A 14,651-nucleotide genomic window follows, 5' to 3' on the forward strand; every position below is an offset into this window, starting at 1 on the left:
CTTATCTATCAAGAGGATACGAGGCTAGAGCCATGAGTTCCAACAAATAGAAAAGACCTCAACCAGCAGATTGCTAAATATTATGTTAGTTCCCCAAGTTCCACAATTAAGAATCCTCCAAACTTAGCTGAAAATCCCGACAAGAAGGTTTTGAAAACAATAGCAGTCTCAGTTCATTTCAAAAGTTTAATACAAGCCTCTCTACTCCAAATCTCTCAAGATCTTCCCTCTGAAGATGCCCTTATCCGTCTATCATTAAGGTTTCAAGTAATAAAAACTTGTCTGGCTCAGGATGTGACTAAACACTCCAGAAACACTTGAAAGGTTCCTTATAGCTCTAAACTTCTCAGTAATGAATGAAGTACATACGGAATCTTTTAAAACATGATTATAAATCACAGTTCATGTAACAAAAGGTACCGTTTTAACAACCATGAAAGCCAATAAACAAAAAACTATAGGTGTTCAACAAATATTTGTTAAATAAGTAATTATTCCAAGCTATAAAGATTTAAGGAAAACATACCTTAAAGAAAAAAAGACTAAGGTTTCACCAAATCCTTGAATGAAAGCTTGATATTCCACAGAATGATAATCTTTCTACCAAGTATGTTGGCCCTATATCTAACCTTGAAGGAAAGAGAAATAAGCAAAAAAACCTTTCATTCAACTAGTACAGTTTTACAAACCTCTTTATTAAAGACAAAGGAGTGAAAAGATCAACCAGTAATCACACAACCCAGGTTTCAATCTAGGCTCTAACATTAATTCGTTGACTAGCGGACCATCTTCCTCACCAGCCATACAGGGGACGGTTTGATGAGCAAATAGAAGGATACAGAGGAAAGCACTCTCAATACAGTAAAGCACTTCACAAGTGCGCTTACATAAAAGGGCAGGATCGTTAAATTTATATATATTCAATACTTGAAAAATCATCCCAGGAATCATCTATATTGTAAATAAAATAATTTTATACTAGGGTTACATTATTAAGTTTAGTATATGTTTCGTAAGTTATCTATTTTATTGGTTATATTGGCAATGCTCGCCAGCATGATATTCAGGGTTTTTTTTTTTTCTTTTCTTTCAAAAGCATTGTTGAGAAGATTAAATGGTTTTAATTCTCATTGTTGAGAAGATTAAATGGTAAAGCCATTATCACAGTGGCTGACACACAGTAAGTGCTCAGTAAATAGTGGCCATTACTGTTACAGAATAAATGGTGGCTTGTAATTTATTGCTGCCAATTTTTTTGTTGTTGTTGTTACCATTGGTAGTTTCTGGTGTTGGAAACTCAGTAAAAGCTGTGTCTTTCATTATCTGTCACTTGTGCAGTGCTTTACTGTGCTCAGAATGTTTTCCTATAAACACTTTAATTTGCTCATCAAACAACCCTATGCAACTGGTGAGGAAGGTAGAAATCCAGTCACATAATTAATATTAAAGCCTAGATTGAAACCCGAGTTGTTTGACGGAGGTTCATAAAACTACCACAGTTGAGTGAAAGGTTTCTTTGCTTATTCCTCCTTCCTTCAAAGTTACATATAGAGCCAGCATACTATGTAGGAAGTTTCAGTCTACTGAAATTTTACGTCAATTATATAACTATCATCTTAAAAACAGCAGTTTCTTTTTAAAAAAAAATACATACACACACACACACACACACACACACACACACAAATGAATAGATAAAGAAAGGGCTTTACCCAGCAATGAAGTGCCAGCTGTTTCAAAGAACATAATTTGGCTGAAATTTCTTAGGGGAGACAGTAATCAAACTGGAAATTGGCCATGATGTTAAAGCACATTTTACCAAAAGTGCTTTATTTATATTTATTTATTTGTACAGACGGGGTCTCGCTATGTTGCCCAGGCTAGTCTTGAACTCCTAGGCTCAAGCAATCCTCCTGCCCCAGCCTGCGAAAGTGCTGGGATTACAGGTGTGAGCCACCTCACCCCACCAAAAGTGCTTTATTAATAATGCCACATGCGGCCATAAAAAAAGGTGAGTTCATGTCCTTTACAGGGACATGGATGACACTGGAAACCATCATTCTCAGCAAATTAACACAGAAACAGAAAACCAAACACCAAATGTTCTTACTCATAAGTGGGAGTTGAAAAATGAGAACACATGGACACACGGAGGGGAACGTCACATGCTGGGGCCTGTCGGGGAGTGGGGGGCAACGGGAGGCAGAGCATCAGGACAAATACCTAATGCATGCAAGGCTTAAAACCTAAATGATGGGTTGATAGGTGCAGCAAACTACCACAGCACATGTATATCTATGTAACAAACCTGCACTTTCTGCACATGTATCCCAGATGTTAAAGTAAAATAAATAATAGCCACAACAATACCTGATTTCATATAAGCACAGACTTCTCCAAAAACTAAAACTATGTTGGAAAATCCATTCTCAACTCCTTGCATTTACTCACTAGCAAATATTACCTATCTTCTGTGCTAGAATTCAAACCCTTAAAGGCTAGAATTGGGTTTCATCCACAATTCTGTAGTCCTAGCATAATTCATTGCATGTTTCCCAGTAAGCATGCATTTATAATATATTTTAGTTTCTGATAGGCCCTTGATGTCTACCTTAACTACCTTAACTTTAAAAACCATTCAACAGAAAACTAACAATTTAGGTGAAGAATACAATATATTTATTTTATTATACTTTAGTTCTGGGATACATGCACAGAACCTGCAGGTCTGTTACACAGGTATACACGTGCTACAGTGGTTTGCTGCACTCATCAACCTTTCATCTACATTAGGTAATTCTCCTAATGCTATCCCTCCTCTAGTCTCCCACCCCACGACAGGCCCCAGTGTGTGATGTTCCCCTCCCTGTGTCCATGTGTTCTCACTGTTCAACTCCCACTTATGAGTGAGAATATGTGGTGTTTGGTTTTCTGATCCTGTGTTAGTTTGCTGAGAATGATGGTTCCAGTTTCATCTACGTCCTTGCAAAGGACATGAACTCATTCTTTTTATGGCTGCATAGTATTCCATGGTATATACATGCCATATTTTCTTTATCCAGTCTATCATTGATGGGCATTTGGGTTGGTTCCAAGTCTTTGCTTTTGTGAATAGTGCTGCAATAAACATACGTGTGCATGTGTCTTTATAGTAGAATGATCTATAATCCTTTAGGTATATACCCAGTAATGAGACTGCTGGGTCAAATGGTATTTCTGGTTCTAGATCCCTGAGGAATCACCACACTGTCTTCCACAATGGTTGAACTAATTTACACTCCCACCAACAGTGTAAAAGCGTTCCTTTTTCTCCACATCCTCTCCAGCATCTGTTGTTTCCAGACTTTTTAATGATCGCCATTCTAACTGGCATGAGATAGTATCTCATTGTAGTTTGATGTGCATTTCTCTAATGACTAGTGATGAGTTTTTCATGTTTGTCGGCCACATAAATGTCTTCTTTTGAGTCTGTTTATATCCTTTGCCCAGTTTTTGATGGGGTTGTTTTTTTCTCGTAAATTTAACTTCTTTGTATATTCTGGATATCAGATGGACAGATGGCAAAAAATTTTCTCCAATTCTATAGGTTGCCTGTTCACTCTGATGATAGTTTATTTTGCTGTACAGAAGCTGTTTAGTTCAATAGGATCTCATCTGTCAATTTTGGCTTTTTTTGCCATTGCTTTTGGTGTTTTAGTCATAAAGTCTTTGTCCATGTCTATGTCCTGAATGGTATTGCCTAGTTTTCTTCTAGGGTTTTTATGGTTTTAGGTCTTATGTTTAAGTCTTTAACCCATCTTGAGTTAATTTTGTCTAAGGTGTAAGGAAGGGATCCAGTTTCAGTTTTCTGTATATGGCTAGCCAGTTTACCCGATACCATTTATTAAATAGGGAATCCTTTCCCCAGTGTTTGTTTTTGTCAGGTTTGTCAAAGATCAGATGGTTGTAGATGCGTGGTGTTATTTCTGAGGCCTCTGTTCTGTTCCATTGGTCTGTATCTCTGTTTTGGTATCAGTACCATGCTGTTTTGGTTACTGTAGCCTTGTAGTATAGTTTGAAGTCAGGTAGCATGATGGCTCCAGCTTTGCTTTTTGTTTTGTTTTGTTTTGTTTTTCCATAGGATTGTCTTGGGTAAACAGGCTTTTTTGGTTCCATATGAAATTTAAATTAGTTTTTTTAATTCTGTGAAGAAAGTCAATGGTAGCTGGATGGGGATAGCACTGAATCTATAAATTACTTTGGGAAGTATGGCCATTTTCACAATATTGATTCTTCCTACCTACGAGCATGGAATGTTTTTCCACTTGTTTGTGTCCTCTCTTATTTCCTTGAGCAGTGGTTTGTAGTTCTTCTTGAAGAGATCCTTCACATCCCTGGTAAGTTGTATTCCTAGATATTTTATTCTCCTTGTAGCAATGGAATATACAATATATTTCTTAATACGCTGTACACTTTCACGACTTCATTGGTTTTAGTCAAGAAATACTTCATTTTTAGCTATATTATATAAATTTCAACAATCTGAAAAATAAGACCTAATAAGTGGCCACAAATGAGATCATAACAATAATATACAACTTGCCAAAGTTGTTCCTTAAAAATGCTACGGTGTTCATGTACAATATCATCCTTGAAATAATGCTAAAACAGTTGGGTGCAGTGGCTCATGCTTGTAATCCCAACATTTTGGAGACCAAGGTGAGAGTATTGCTTTGGCCCAGGAGTTCGAAACCAGACTGGGCAACATAGGGAGATATCCCCTCTTTACCAAAAATTTAAAAATTAACCAGACATAGTGGCACACTCCTATACTCCCAGCTACTTGGGAGGCTAAGGTGGGGGGACCACTTGAACCAGGGAGGTTGAGACTGCAGTAAGCTATATCCACACCACTGCACTCCACCCTGGGCAATAGAGTGAAACCCTGTCTCAGAAAATAAATAAATAAATAATGCTAAAACGATTTATACCTACAACTTAGAGACAAAAAAGTTTGATAATATTTTTACAAACATAATGTTCAAAATTATTGGAAAAGCAATGTCAGGTGTCAAACAGTAATAGTCAAATTTGCATAAACATTAATTGAAAACATTTAAATATCTACAATACTTCAGGTATTTTATTAGCTTCTAGGAATACCAAAGTGAATAAGACAGTCTCTGCCCTGTAAGGCAGGTAAGTGTCTAGACAATTGTACTACAATATAGTGATTCGCCAGGAATAATTACATACACATACAGCCATGCATCATTTAATGACAGGGATATGTTCTGAAAAATGCATCGTTAGGTGATTTCATCGTGGGAACATCACAGAATGTACTTATACAAACCCAGATGGTACAGCCTACTGCATACCTAGGCTATATGGTAGAGCCTATTGCTCTGAGGTTACAAACCTGCACAGGATGTTACTATACAGAATGCTGCAAGTAATTGTAACACCATGGTAAGTATTTGTATCTAAACATAGAAAAAGTAGAGTAAAAATATGGTATTATAATTTTATAGGACTATATGCGTGGTCCCCCACTGACCAAAATGTCATTATGGAGTGCGTGACTGACTCTACTACATAGAATCGGTATGATACCAAGGGGTGGAGGGACAGTAATCCTAGAGGGCCTCTTTGAAAAGTATCATATGGTGGCTCACGCCTGTAATCACAGCACTTTGGGAGGCTGAGGCAGGCGGATCATGAGGTCAGGAGATGGTGACCATCCTGGCCAACATGGTGAAACCCTGTCTCTACTAAAAATACAAAAATTAGCTGGGTATGGTGGCGCACGCCTGTAATCCCAGCTACTCAGGAGGCTGAGGCAGGAGAATCGCTTGAATCTGGGAGGCAGAGATTGCAGTGAGCCAAGATCGTGCCACTGCATTCCAGCCTGGCAACAGAGCGAGACTCTGTCTCCAAAAAAAAAGAAAAAGAAAAAGAAAAGTACCATATGATAAAAATAATTCAGTGCTGACACAACACAGGATTGGGATAAGCAGCAGGAAATGAAGCTAGGAAGGTAGTTTAGGGATAGATTATTATTACAGCCTTGAATACTATACTCAGGATCTCAGCTTTTATTCAGCAGCCACTAATAGGACTCAATTGTTTTTTAATATACAGGGACCAACATAATCAGATAGGTTTCAAAGAAGACAATGAAGATAATGTTAGTAGCATTCCAAAGGAGAGACCAATTTGTCCAATAGTTCACGAGAGAAGTGATATGGGCTTCTGAACTGTTAACTACATAAACTGGAAAAAGGATATATTTAAGAGAAAAATCCAGAGAAAGGACAAGAAGGATAACCACAAATTAGAATCAAAGTTGAGACAATGAGGGTTTCTAGCTGAGGTTCCAGAAAGGAGTTTATGCCACATACAAAGTAAAGAATATACAGATACCAGGTTTGGGGAGGCAGAAATGGGTTTCGGAGATATACATAGAAATCTACGAAAAAGGAGTGTTAGAGACATCAAGGAAGGAGAGTTTCAATTTAAAAAGGGCCAACAACATCAAATACTTTGGAGGAGAAATCAAAAGATGAGTGAGATTGGCCACTGAGTTAAACAACTAGGATACTAGTTGTCAGGCCTCACACTGTAAAGGAAATAAAAAGAACACTTACTAAAGTAAATCCATTACATGTAGAAACCCAAGCCAATAAACTCTAGACCAGCAGTTCACAAACTTTTTGGTCTTAGGATCATTTACACTTTTAAAATTTAAGAGTTTTTTTTGTTTTTTGTTTTTCTTAATATGGGTCATATATCGGTATTTACTATATTACAAATAAAAACTGATAAAAATCTAAATATATAAGTTCATTTAAAAAATAAACACATCACATATTAAACGACATATTTTTATTTTAAAAACTTATTATTTTCCAAAACAAAGGTATTTTGTATGAAGAGTGGCACTGTATATTTTTGCTAACCTCTAACATCTGGCTTAGTAGAAGACATCTGGATTGTCACATCTGTCTCAGCATTTGATTTGTTGCGATACACTGTTTTAGTCCAAAAATATTAAGAAAATCTGCACTCTCACAGATATATAGTTGAAAAGAGATAAGTAGCTTAATAGCATTTTCAGATAATTATAGATGTTATTCTTTGATACTACATAAAAACACAGTTGTTTCTCAAAGGTTAGTGCAATGTGAAATCTGAAACCACATCAATGAAGTTTACAGTGTTCCCTTAAAATCTGTTGGTATTTTGTACTTCGAATGGATTACCCATTACAGTTTTATAAAATCAAACATTGGTAACTAGGAACCATTTGTTTGCTGAGTTATGCATATTTTCCAAATGCTGACACATTTCATGGTAAAATGTCAAAAACTACATTCATTGATATCACCACTAGTCTTCTCATAAAAGTCTTTATACACAGAAACTCTAAAGCTCATTGTTGCTACAAATTTTCAAAAATTCTAATTTTCACTTGAGTGATTATCACTGGCAACATATACCATCAAATGTTTTCCTTGAAGTGATATATTTCTTGAATATATTCACTTTCAAGAAAATATATGCTAAATATCCAAGTCTGAATAACTAGGGTATTTCAGGTAGTCTTTCAAGTAAAAATGATGTTGTATGACAAAAACACTAGTTCTGCTTGCAAGATAAACTACACACGTGCTTTCTCTTAACCGCTATATTTTGGTATACAGTGTAAGTGCTTTATATGTAGTTCCCATTTTGTCAGACAAAATATTTTTTAAAATATGAGATGTAATAAAATTAGTAAATTTACTGCTTCAAGGATATTCTTAATTCAAACTGGCATTATTCTTACTGCATTCATCTACATGGTGGTGAAAATTACAATGAAGATAGCAATTTGGTGCCGCTGCTTTGATTCATGCTAAAGTGCTGGCAGTTTTACCCACCATTGCCTCTGCACCATCACAGTGAAAAAAGCAAATAACATCTTCATATTATTATAAAAACAGTGTGAACCTCATAGAAAGGTTCAACTAAAAAGATATCAGGGACTCTCAGTGTCCCTCAGACTATACTTTGAAAACCACTCTGATATCCGGACTATACAAACACTAATCACTTGTAAAATTTACCCACATACAATTAACTAGTGTGAGTCCTCTAAGACAGCGGACAAAAAACAAACAAGTAAGAAACCTGCTAGAATAAGGAGTCTCTGAACAACTAAATGGTTGCTAGAAAGGCTCCTCAGATAGACAGGAGGGGGCTCAGGAACCCTGCATTTCTTTAAAAAGGACTTATGTAGATGGTCCTCAATTTTTTTCTCCCATTCCTACACAAAAGGTCTAGGAGAATCAGTGCCAAACCTCAAATTTGAAGACAGAAAGCAAGTATGACAAGAAAACAATGCTGAAAAGATTTCTACCAGATGATAGTTGGTTTAAGCTTCTTTCAGAATGTGAATTTTATAGTTTGCTTTTAACAGAAGCTGAGATAACTCATTCTTTTTACCTAACCATAATACTGTGTTCAGTTATAAACAATATATATTTTTAATGAAAAAGTTCCACCTCTTCAGCCTACACTTAAAGGAAAGATCTACTAACACTAAACCTCACATATGGAGCTTGGTACAGTTAAAATGGTTCTGATTTGCAAAACCGTAAAATTTTAAACAAACAAAAAAATCCATTCTGCTCACCACTGTATGTCTAGTATCCAACTCAGCCCTTAAATAAGATGCTCAATAAACATTTGCAGAATGCTGAATATTGAAATGGTTGATATGAAATGAGGTATGAACCCAGGTTACCAAACTCATACTAGAATAACACCTAGTTATTATGTGAAATCTTTTCTTTCACGTATTTTTTTTCTACTCTACTATGTGAAATCTTTTTCATAGCTCTCTAAAATAACACCTATGCGAAACCTAAAGGACTGTTACAATATCCTCTAAGAAAAAGTAACATTACCTGTTACATTTGAAAGCCTGGTATGAACCATTTAGACCACAGTTTAAAACCCAAACCAATAATTCTATCATTTTCATTTCTAAATATTTGCTACCTGAATTAAGCAAAGTAACTGTCCACTCCTAGGTGAAGTAGCAGTAAGACACCAGTCTTAATTTCATCATCACACATTGATTATCACCCTCATATAGACTATCCTTAATATTTAATATTTCATTTTCTCTGATGATTCAGAATGTTTTTTGTTCCTGAGACAGGGTCTCACTCTGTTGCCCAGGCTGGAATGCAGTGGTATGACCACAGTTCACTGCAACCTCAAACTCTGGGGCTCAAGGGATCCTCCCACTTCAGCCCCCTGAGTAGCTGGGACCACAGGTGTGCACCACCACACCCAGATAATTTTTTTTATTTAAAGTAGAGACAAGATCTCACTGTGTTGCCCAGGTTGGTCTCAAACTCCTGGCCTCAAGAAATCCTCCTGTCTCAGCCTCCCAAAGTGCTGGGCTTACACATGTGGGCCACTAGGCCCAGTCAAGAATGATCCTTAATTTCCTGAAGTTTCTTGCATTTATATTTGGGACATTTCTTGCCTTATAAGAAACTTCAGACAGGCTGGGCATGGTGTCTCACTCCTGTAATCCCAGCACTTCGGGAGGACAAGGCAGACGGATCACCTGAGGTCAGGAGTTTGAGACCAGCCTGGCCAGCATAGTGAAACCCCATCTCTACTACAAATACAAAAATTAGCCTGGCATGGTAGCGGGCACCTGTAATCCCCGGTACTACAGAGGCTGAGGCATGCGAATTGCTTGAACCTGGGAGGCAGAGGTTGCAGTGAGCCGAGGTCACACCACTGTACTCCAGCCTGGACGACAGAGCAAGATTCTGTCTCAAATTCTGCCCCCCCCTCCAAAAAAAAAAAGAAAGAGAGAGAGAAAAGAAACTTCAGATATAAACACTGTGCAGCATCTTGAAAATAATTTGTCACCGTGGAATTTTTTTCCTTCTAAAAATGTTCCTGTCAGTTTGACATTTACTACTGTTTCTCTCACAAAAGCACAATGTAAAAAATTTTGGAGTGAGGGACTGAATAATTACCTGTTGGATATAATGTTCACTATCTGGATAAAGGGTACACTAGAAGCCCAATTTCCTGACTCTGCAATATACCCAATAACAAACATGCACATGTACCCCAAAATATAAAATAAAATTAAAAATTGAGGAACTGAAGCTACAACAAATTGTTTTATTTTGAAATACATGCCATGAATGTAACTTCATTCTATAGAAAGACATGACCTATCATGGATATATAACCCAAAGGAAATGGGCTTCTGTTGCAATATAAAGAATTTGAACTTAATATTCCTTAAAGAAAAAAAAAATATTGTCAATAAAAACTTTAAAGGGACCAGAATGGTGGCTCACTCCTATAATCTCAGTTCTTTGGGAGGCCAACGTGGGAGGATCACTCGAGCTCAGGAGTTTGAGACTAGCCTAGGCAACACAAAGATCCCCATCTCTACAAAAAAATAAGAAAATTAGCCACACGTGATGGCATGCATCTGTAGTTCCAGCTACTTGGGAGGCTGAGGTGAGAGGATCCCTTGAACCTGGGAGTTTGAGGCTGCAGTGAGCCTGGATGATGCCACTGCAACCCAGGGCAACAGAATGAGATCTTATCTCAAAAAAGAAAAAAGAAAAAAAAAAATACTTTAAAGGTAGAACAAGGACTCAATCTTCTCCGCAGGTTTAAAAAGAAAAAAGTTTTTCAAATGTCTAGAATGGCTTAGACTTGGCCTAATATTTGGCAATGAGGCAGAATCAGTTCAAAGGTCAGTCTGACCCAAAGGATTCAAATCCCATCTATGGGTCACACAAACAAAACATCAGCAAACTGCATCCTTCTGCTCTGCAGCTATCCAGTCCCAGCTTTAGTACTTGCCAACCTAACTCTGGAAATTACCCTAACTGTTAATTAATATGTCAATTATGGAGAATTATTCCTTCCAACTACTGAAACTTTTGCTTCTCAACAGCATTCTGCAGTCCTTTAATCTTGTTTTTCTAACATTACCAGAGAGGAAAAATATTAATATTCTGTGATGCAATCAATATCTTCTCTATTAACAATACCCTGTTCCACACTGTTCTATACAAACATGGATTCTACCCTGAATTTCAGAAACCACTAGGAAAATAACAGATAACAGAGAAATTAGAGCTCTTAGGTTTAACTTAGAGCCAAAATCAAAAGAGAAGAGACAATTCAGAGAGAGGAAGGAAGAAGCTGAGAGGGTCGTAGTGTAGAACACTTACTTTCAGGAACACAGTGTCCCTTAGATTTCTGGTGAGTTGCCCAGAGCCTCTTCAGTTTCAATCCAAATGACAATGCTTCTCTGAGTCCTCCTCAAGTAATGTTTCCACCACTAAAAATTGGATCTACAAGAGCTCGGATGTACCGGTTAAAAACAAAAAAAAAGTCAGGGGCCCCCAGGTGGGCCTCAAGCCTCTTTTAAACTAGGCCCACTTCTCTGTCCTGGGCCAACTCCCCTGTGTACTATATTCCTTCTTCTTCCAGGTGCCAGGTATTCAGCCTGTTTCTTCTCTTCTGAGCTGCCACCACCTACTCTATTTCTCAGGGTTCCTCTAACCCCAAGACTGGCTGTGGAGTAGGACACCAGCTTCCCCCCTTCCTTGCTGTCCCTGCAAATAAACATATAGGCTCTTCTAGTTTCAGTATTTTTCTAATGGCTACAAGAAAATAGAGAGGGAACAACAAAAAGCAATAATATATAGTACCAGAGATCAAGATTATAATAATTGTCTCCACTTTAATGTTCCTGCCTCCAAAAAACAAATTTTCTAAAAATTGCTTACTAAGCATTTTAAAAAGCACAAAGTACTAACACGGATATACAAATACACTCTAAACCAACTCCAACCTTACACAGCCATTAAGATACTCTGCTTTTCAAAATACTTAAATCACAAAACACGGGTCCAAAAATAGTAACCACAATCATTTTAGCAAATACTTTTTTTCTTTTTGGAATGTTCTGTTGTAATCCCTTAAATTTAGCATATGTCTAAAAGTTGGCTTTCTGAGCATAAAAAATGTTCAAAATATTTTATCCACTGTAAATGAGAATTAATAAATGGGTCCAAAATTAGTAACCACAATCATTTTAGTATATACTTTTTTCTTTTTGGAATGTTCTGCTGTAATCCCTTAAATTTAGAATATGTTTGAAAGTTTGCTTTTTGAATATGAAAAATGTACAAAATATTTTATCCATTGTGGGAATATACAAAAAGCATATAATATTTACAAAAAATAAGCATGTCAAAGCCAGCGAGCTTCACTGAGAAAATTTTCAAATAAGTTACTGTCAACCATTCCTGTCTCTACATTTCAAACGTAATAAAATTCTGTAGTGTTTTAAAAAAAAAAAATCAAGATCTCATTTTTTAGAAATCTAACGTCTACTGAATATTTGCATATGTCAATATTATATATGCCCTCTTTTTTAAAGCAACAGTAAGATAGATTAGTATGCTTATTGTTATAGTTTAGTCTCTAATGAACTTTGTAACATCAAAATATATATCTTCTCTACATATTAAGTAACAAATCACAGGATTATATTTAATTCAAAGGGTACCTTCCTATAAAAATCAAGGAGCTCGATAACTAAGTGCTGACAGATTAAGAATGCCAGACTGAATTTCCTGGATGATTTTCTTTATCCACTTAATTCAAAGTCGTTTTTTAAAAGACAGAGTTATTATACTGCAAGCTTACAATAAATAAAGTCTGAAAATGGGCAGAGATCTTTTCATCTCATTTGTCTAAGAGACTGCCATTTAATCAAACTAAAGATACGCAGGTACTTTCAGTAAAAATCTGTTCCTGTGACTGGGCTCATCTCCAACTACTTATTTATAAAATATTAGAGAACTGGAATAAAAACACTAAATAAAACCTTGATCTGACCCTTCCAGAAGTCCATATAGAAAAGAAGTTTAATATATTTTGTATTCTGCAATCAGATACTTTTCTTTTTTTAGGAACGAAATTAAATTACATCCTTTGCTCCTAAAGAGGATTTTATGGGTTTTCCTTGATCCCTACACACTAACACAACAATGCAGCCAACATTTTTATACCCAGAGTGGGGAGAGGGACATTACACCCGGCGATACGAATTAAATCGCAGTAGCTAATGCCTCCCATAAATAATTTATTCTCTCTTGGCAGCAAAAAACCTTACAGCCTCTTCAATTACCCCTCACCGCAAACCATCGCCTGGGTTGCGATCAATGTGACCCAGTTCCTATCGCCACAGCCACCTCCGTCTCGCCTCCTCCCGCCGGGTCCGCGAATGTCATGGGAAGGGGCGGCAGCCGCAGGGGCGTCCCCTGGTCGTCACCCAGCCAGCCGGCGGCGCGCGGGGCAGGCCTGGGACTCACCGGGTGGAGGTGCCCTTCCGCACATCGCACATCATGCACTTGAAGGCCTCGGCGCTGTTCCGGAAGGTGCAGACGCTACAGTCCCAGTAACCCTCATCCGAGGACGGCTTCGGCTGCCGCTTCGGCCTGCAGGACACAACCCGGACACGACGCGGCGCGGGGTCACCAGCAGGCCGCGCCCGGCGCCCGGGCCCCGCGGCCGCCCCCGCCCCGCCCCCCGCCCCAATTCCGCGACCCCCGCCCGGCGGGCCCCCGGCGGGCCCTCGGCGCGCCGCGCTCCGGCTCCAAGGGGGAAGGAAGTCAGGAAGAGGCAGGGCGCGAGCCCGGCCGCACTCGCCGCCGCCACAGCCGCTCTGACACCCGGGCTGCCGCTCCGGTAGCCGCCGCCATCGCGGCTCCATTGTGGGGCGGCCGGCGCCGGCCCCCTCACGCGGCAGCACTCGCACACCAGCGGCGCCGCCCCCGTGCTCGCCCCGGTGCCCGGGCGGCGAGCGAGGCAGCCACCCGAAGCCCTGCACGAGGGCCCTGCCGCCCGCACAGTCCGGGCCCCGGGGCCCGGGCGCTGTTACCTGGTGGGGCTCTTCTTGTCTCCCATGGCTTGGCTATCAACGCACGCCGAGAGTCGCCGCCGCGGCCGCTCTGTTTGTCAATAAGGAGGATAATAAACCGGGCGGAAGCGGGCGGGGGAGGAGGGAGGAAGGGGGCGGGGAAGGCCGCACCGCCGCGCTCCGGAGCCGCCGCCGGATCCCACGCAGCCTCCAGCTGTCGGGGAAACTCCTGCCTGGGCGCACGTGACCCGCGCCCGCCAACCAGCAGCCGCGCCGGAGACTTCAAACGCGGCCAGCGCGGCCCAGCACCCGCGGCGAGTTAGCCGGCGGGCGGTGCGGAGGTGGAAGCCTCGGCCTTGGGAGCCGGCGCCGCCTCTCCGCACTGTTGCCCTGTCGCCGTCTCGGTACCCACGGCTGCCAGGGACTGCCGCGCGCTCCAGAGTCCCTCTGAGGAGGAAAATATCTGTCCCACCGACTGGCTTGGGATGCTCAGTCATCCCGTGCGAAGCCTGGTCCAAGGTCTGGCATTCGGAGGCCTGTCCAGGTCTGGACAGAAGTGCCAGCCCGGGGTCTCCAGGTAGAACGACTTTCCTGGCCTCCGCCGTCCTTAGCTACTCAGTCCCCGCCTGCAGGACACCACGGGGAAGGCGGGAACCAACACGCAGCGCCATTGCTAGATGCCTTAAAGCACTAC

The 14,651-nt window shown here is 40.0% G+C and overlaps 1 protein-coding gene across 25 annotated transcripts in view; it reads right to left on the reverse strand.

The window, feature by feature from the left end:
* Positions 1-14,187, reverse strand: part of YAF2 (YY1 associated factor 2) — a 78,028-nt gene extending 63,841 nt beyond the window's left edge. For 7 of the 25 annotated variants that reach the window (XR_001892639.3, XR_001892638.3, XR_001892634.3 and 4 more), the window contains exons 1-3: positions 13,979-14,159; positions 13,410-13,535; positions 11,256-11,642 (exon numbers count right to left, since the gene is read on the reverse strand). Coding sequence is in view for 3 of the 25 variants with exons in the window: in XM_003906214.4 (XP_003906263.1) it covers positions 13,410-13,535; positions 13,979-14,004 (152 nt within the window). In the remaining 22 variants the exon portion in view is untranslated. Of the gene's footprint in view, positions 1-11,255; positions 11,643-13,409; positions 13,536-13,978 lie in introns of those variants that run through there. The other 18 variants (XM_017945788.3, XM_021922205.2, XM_021922202.2 and 15 more) reach the window with 8 other exon arrangements.
* Positions 14,188-14,651: the final 464 nt, after the last annotated feature.

This window comes from Papio anubis, chromosome 9 (genome assembly GCF_008728515.1).
Source record: "Papio anubis isolate 15944 chromosome 9, Panubis1.0, whole genome shotgun sequence".
NCBI classification, from domain to species: Eukaryota; Metazoa; Chordata; class Mammalia; order Primates; family Cercopithecidae; genus Papio; species Papio anubis.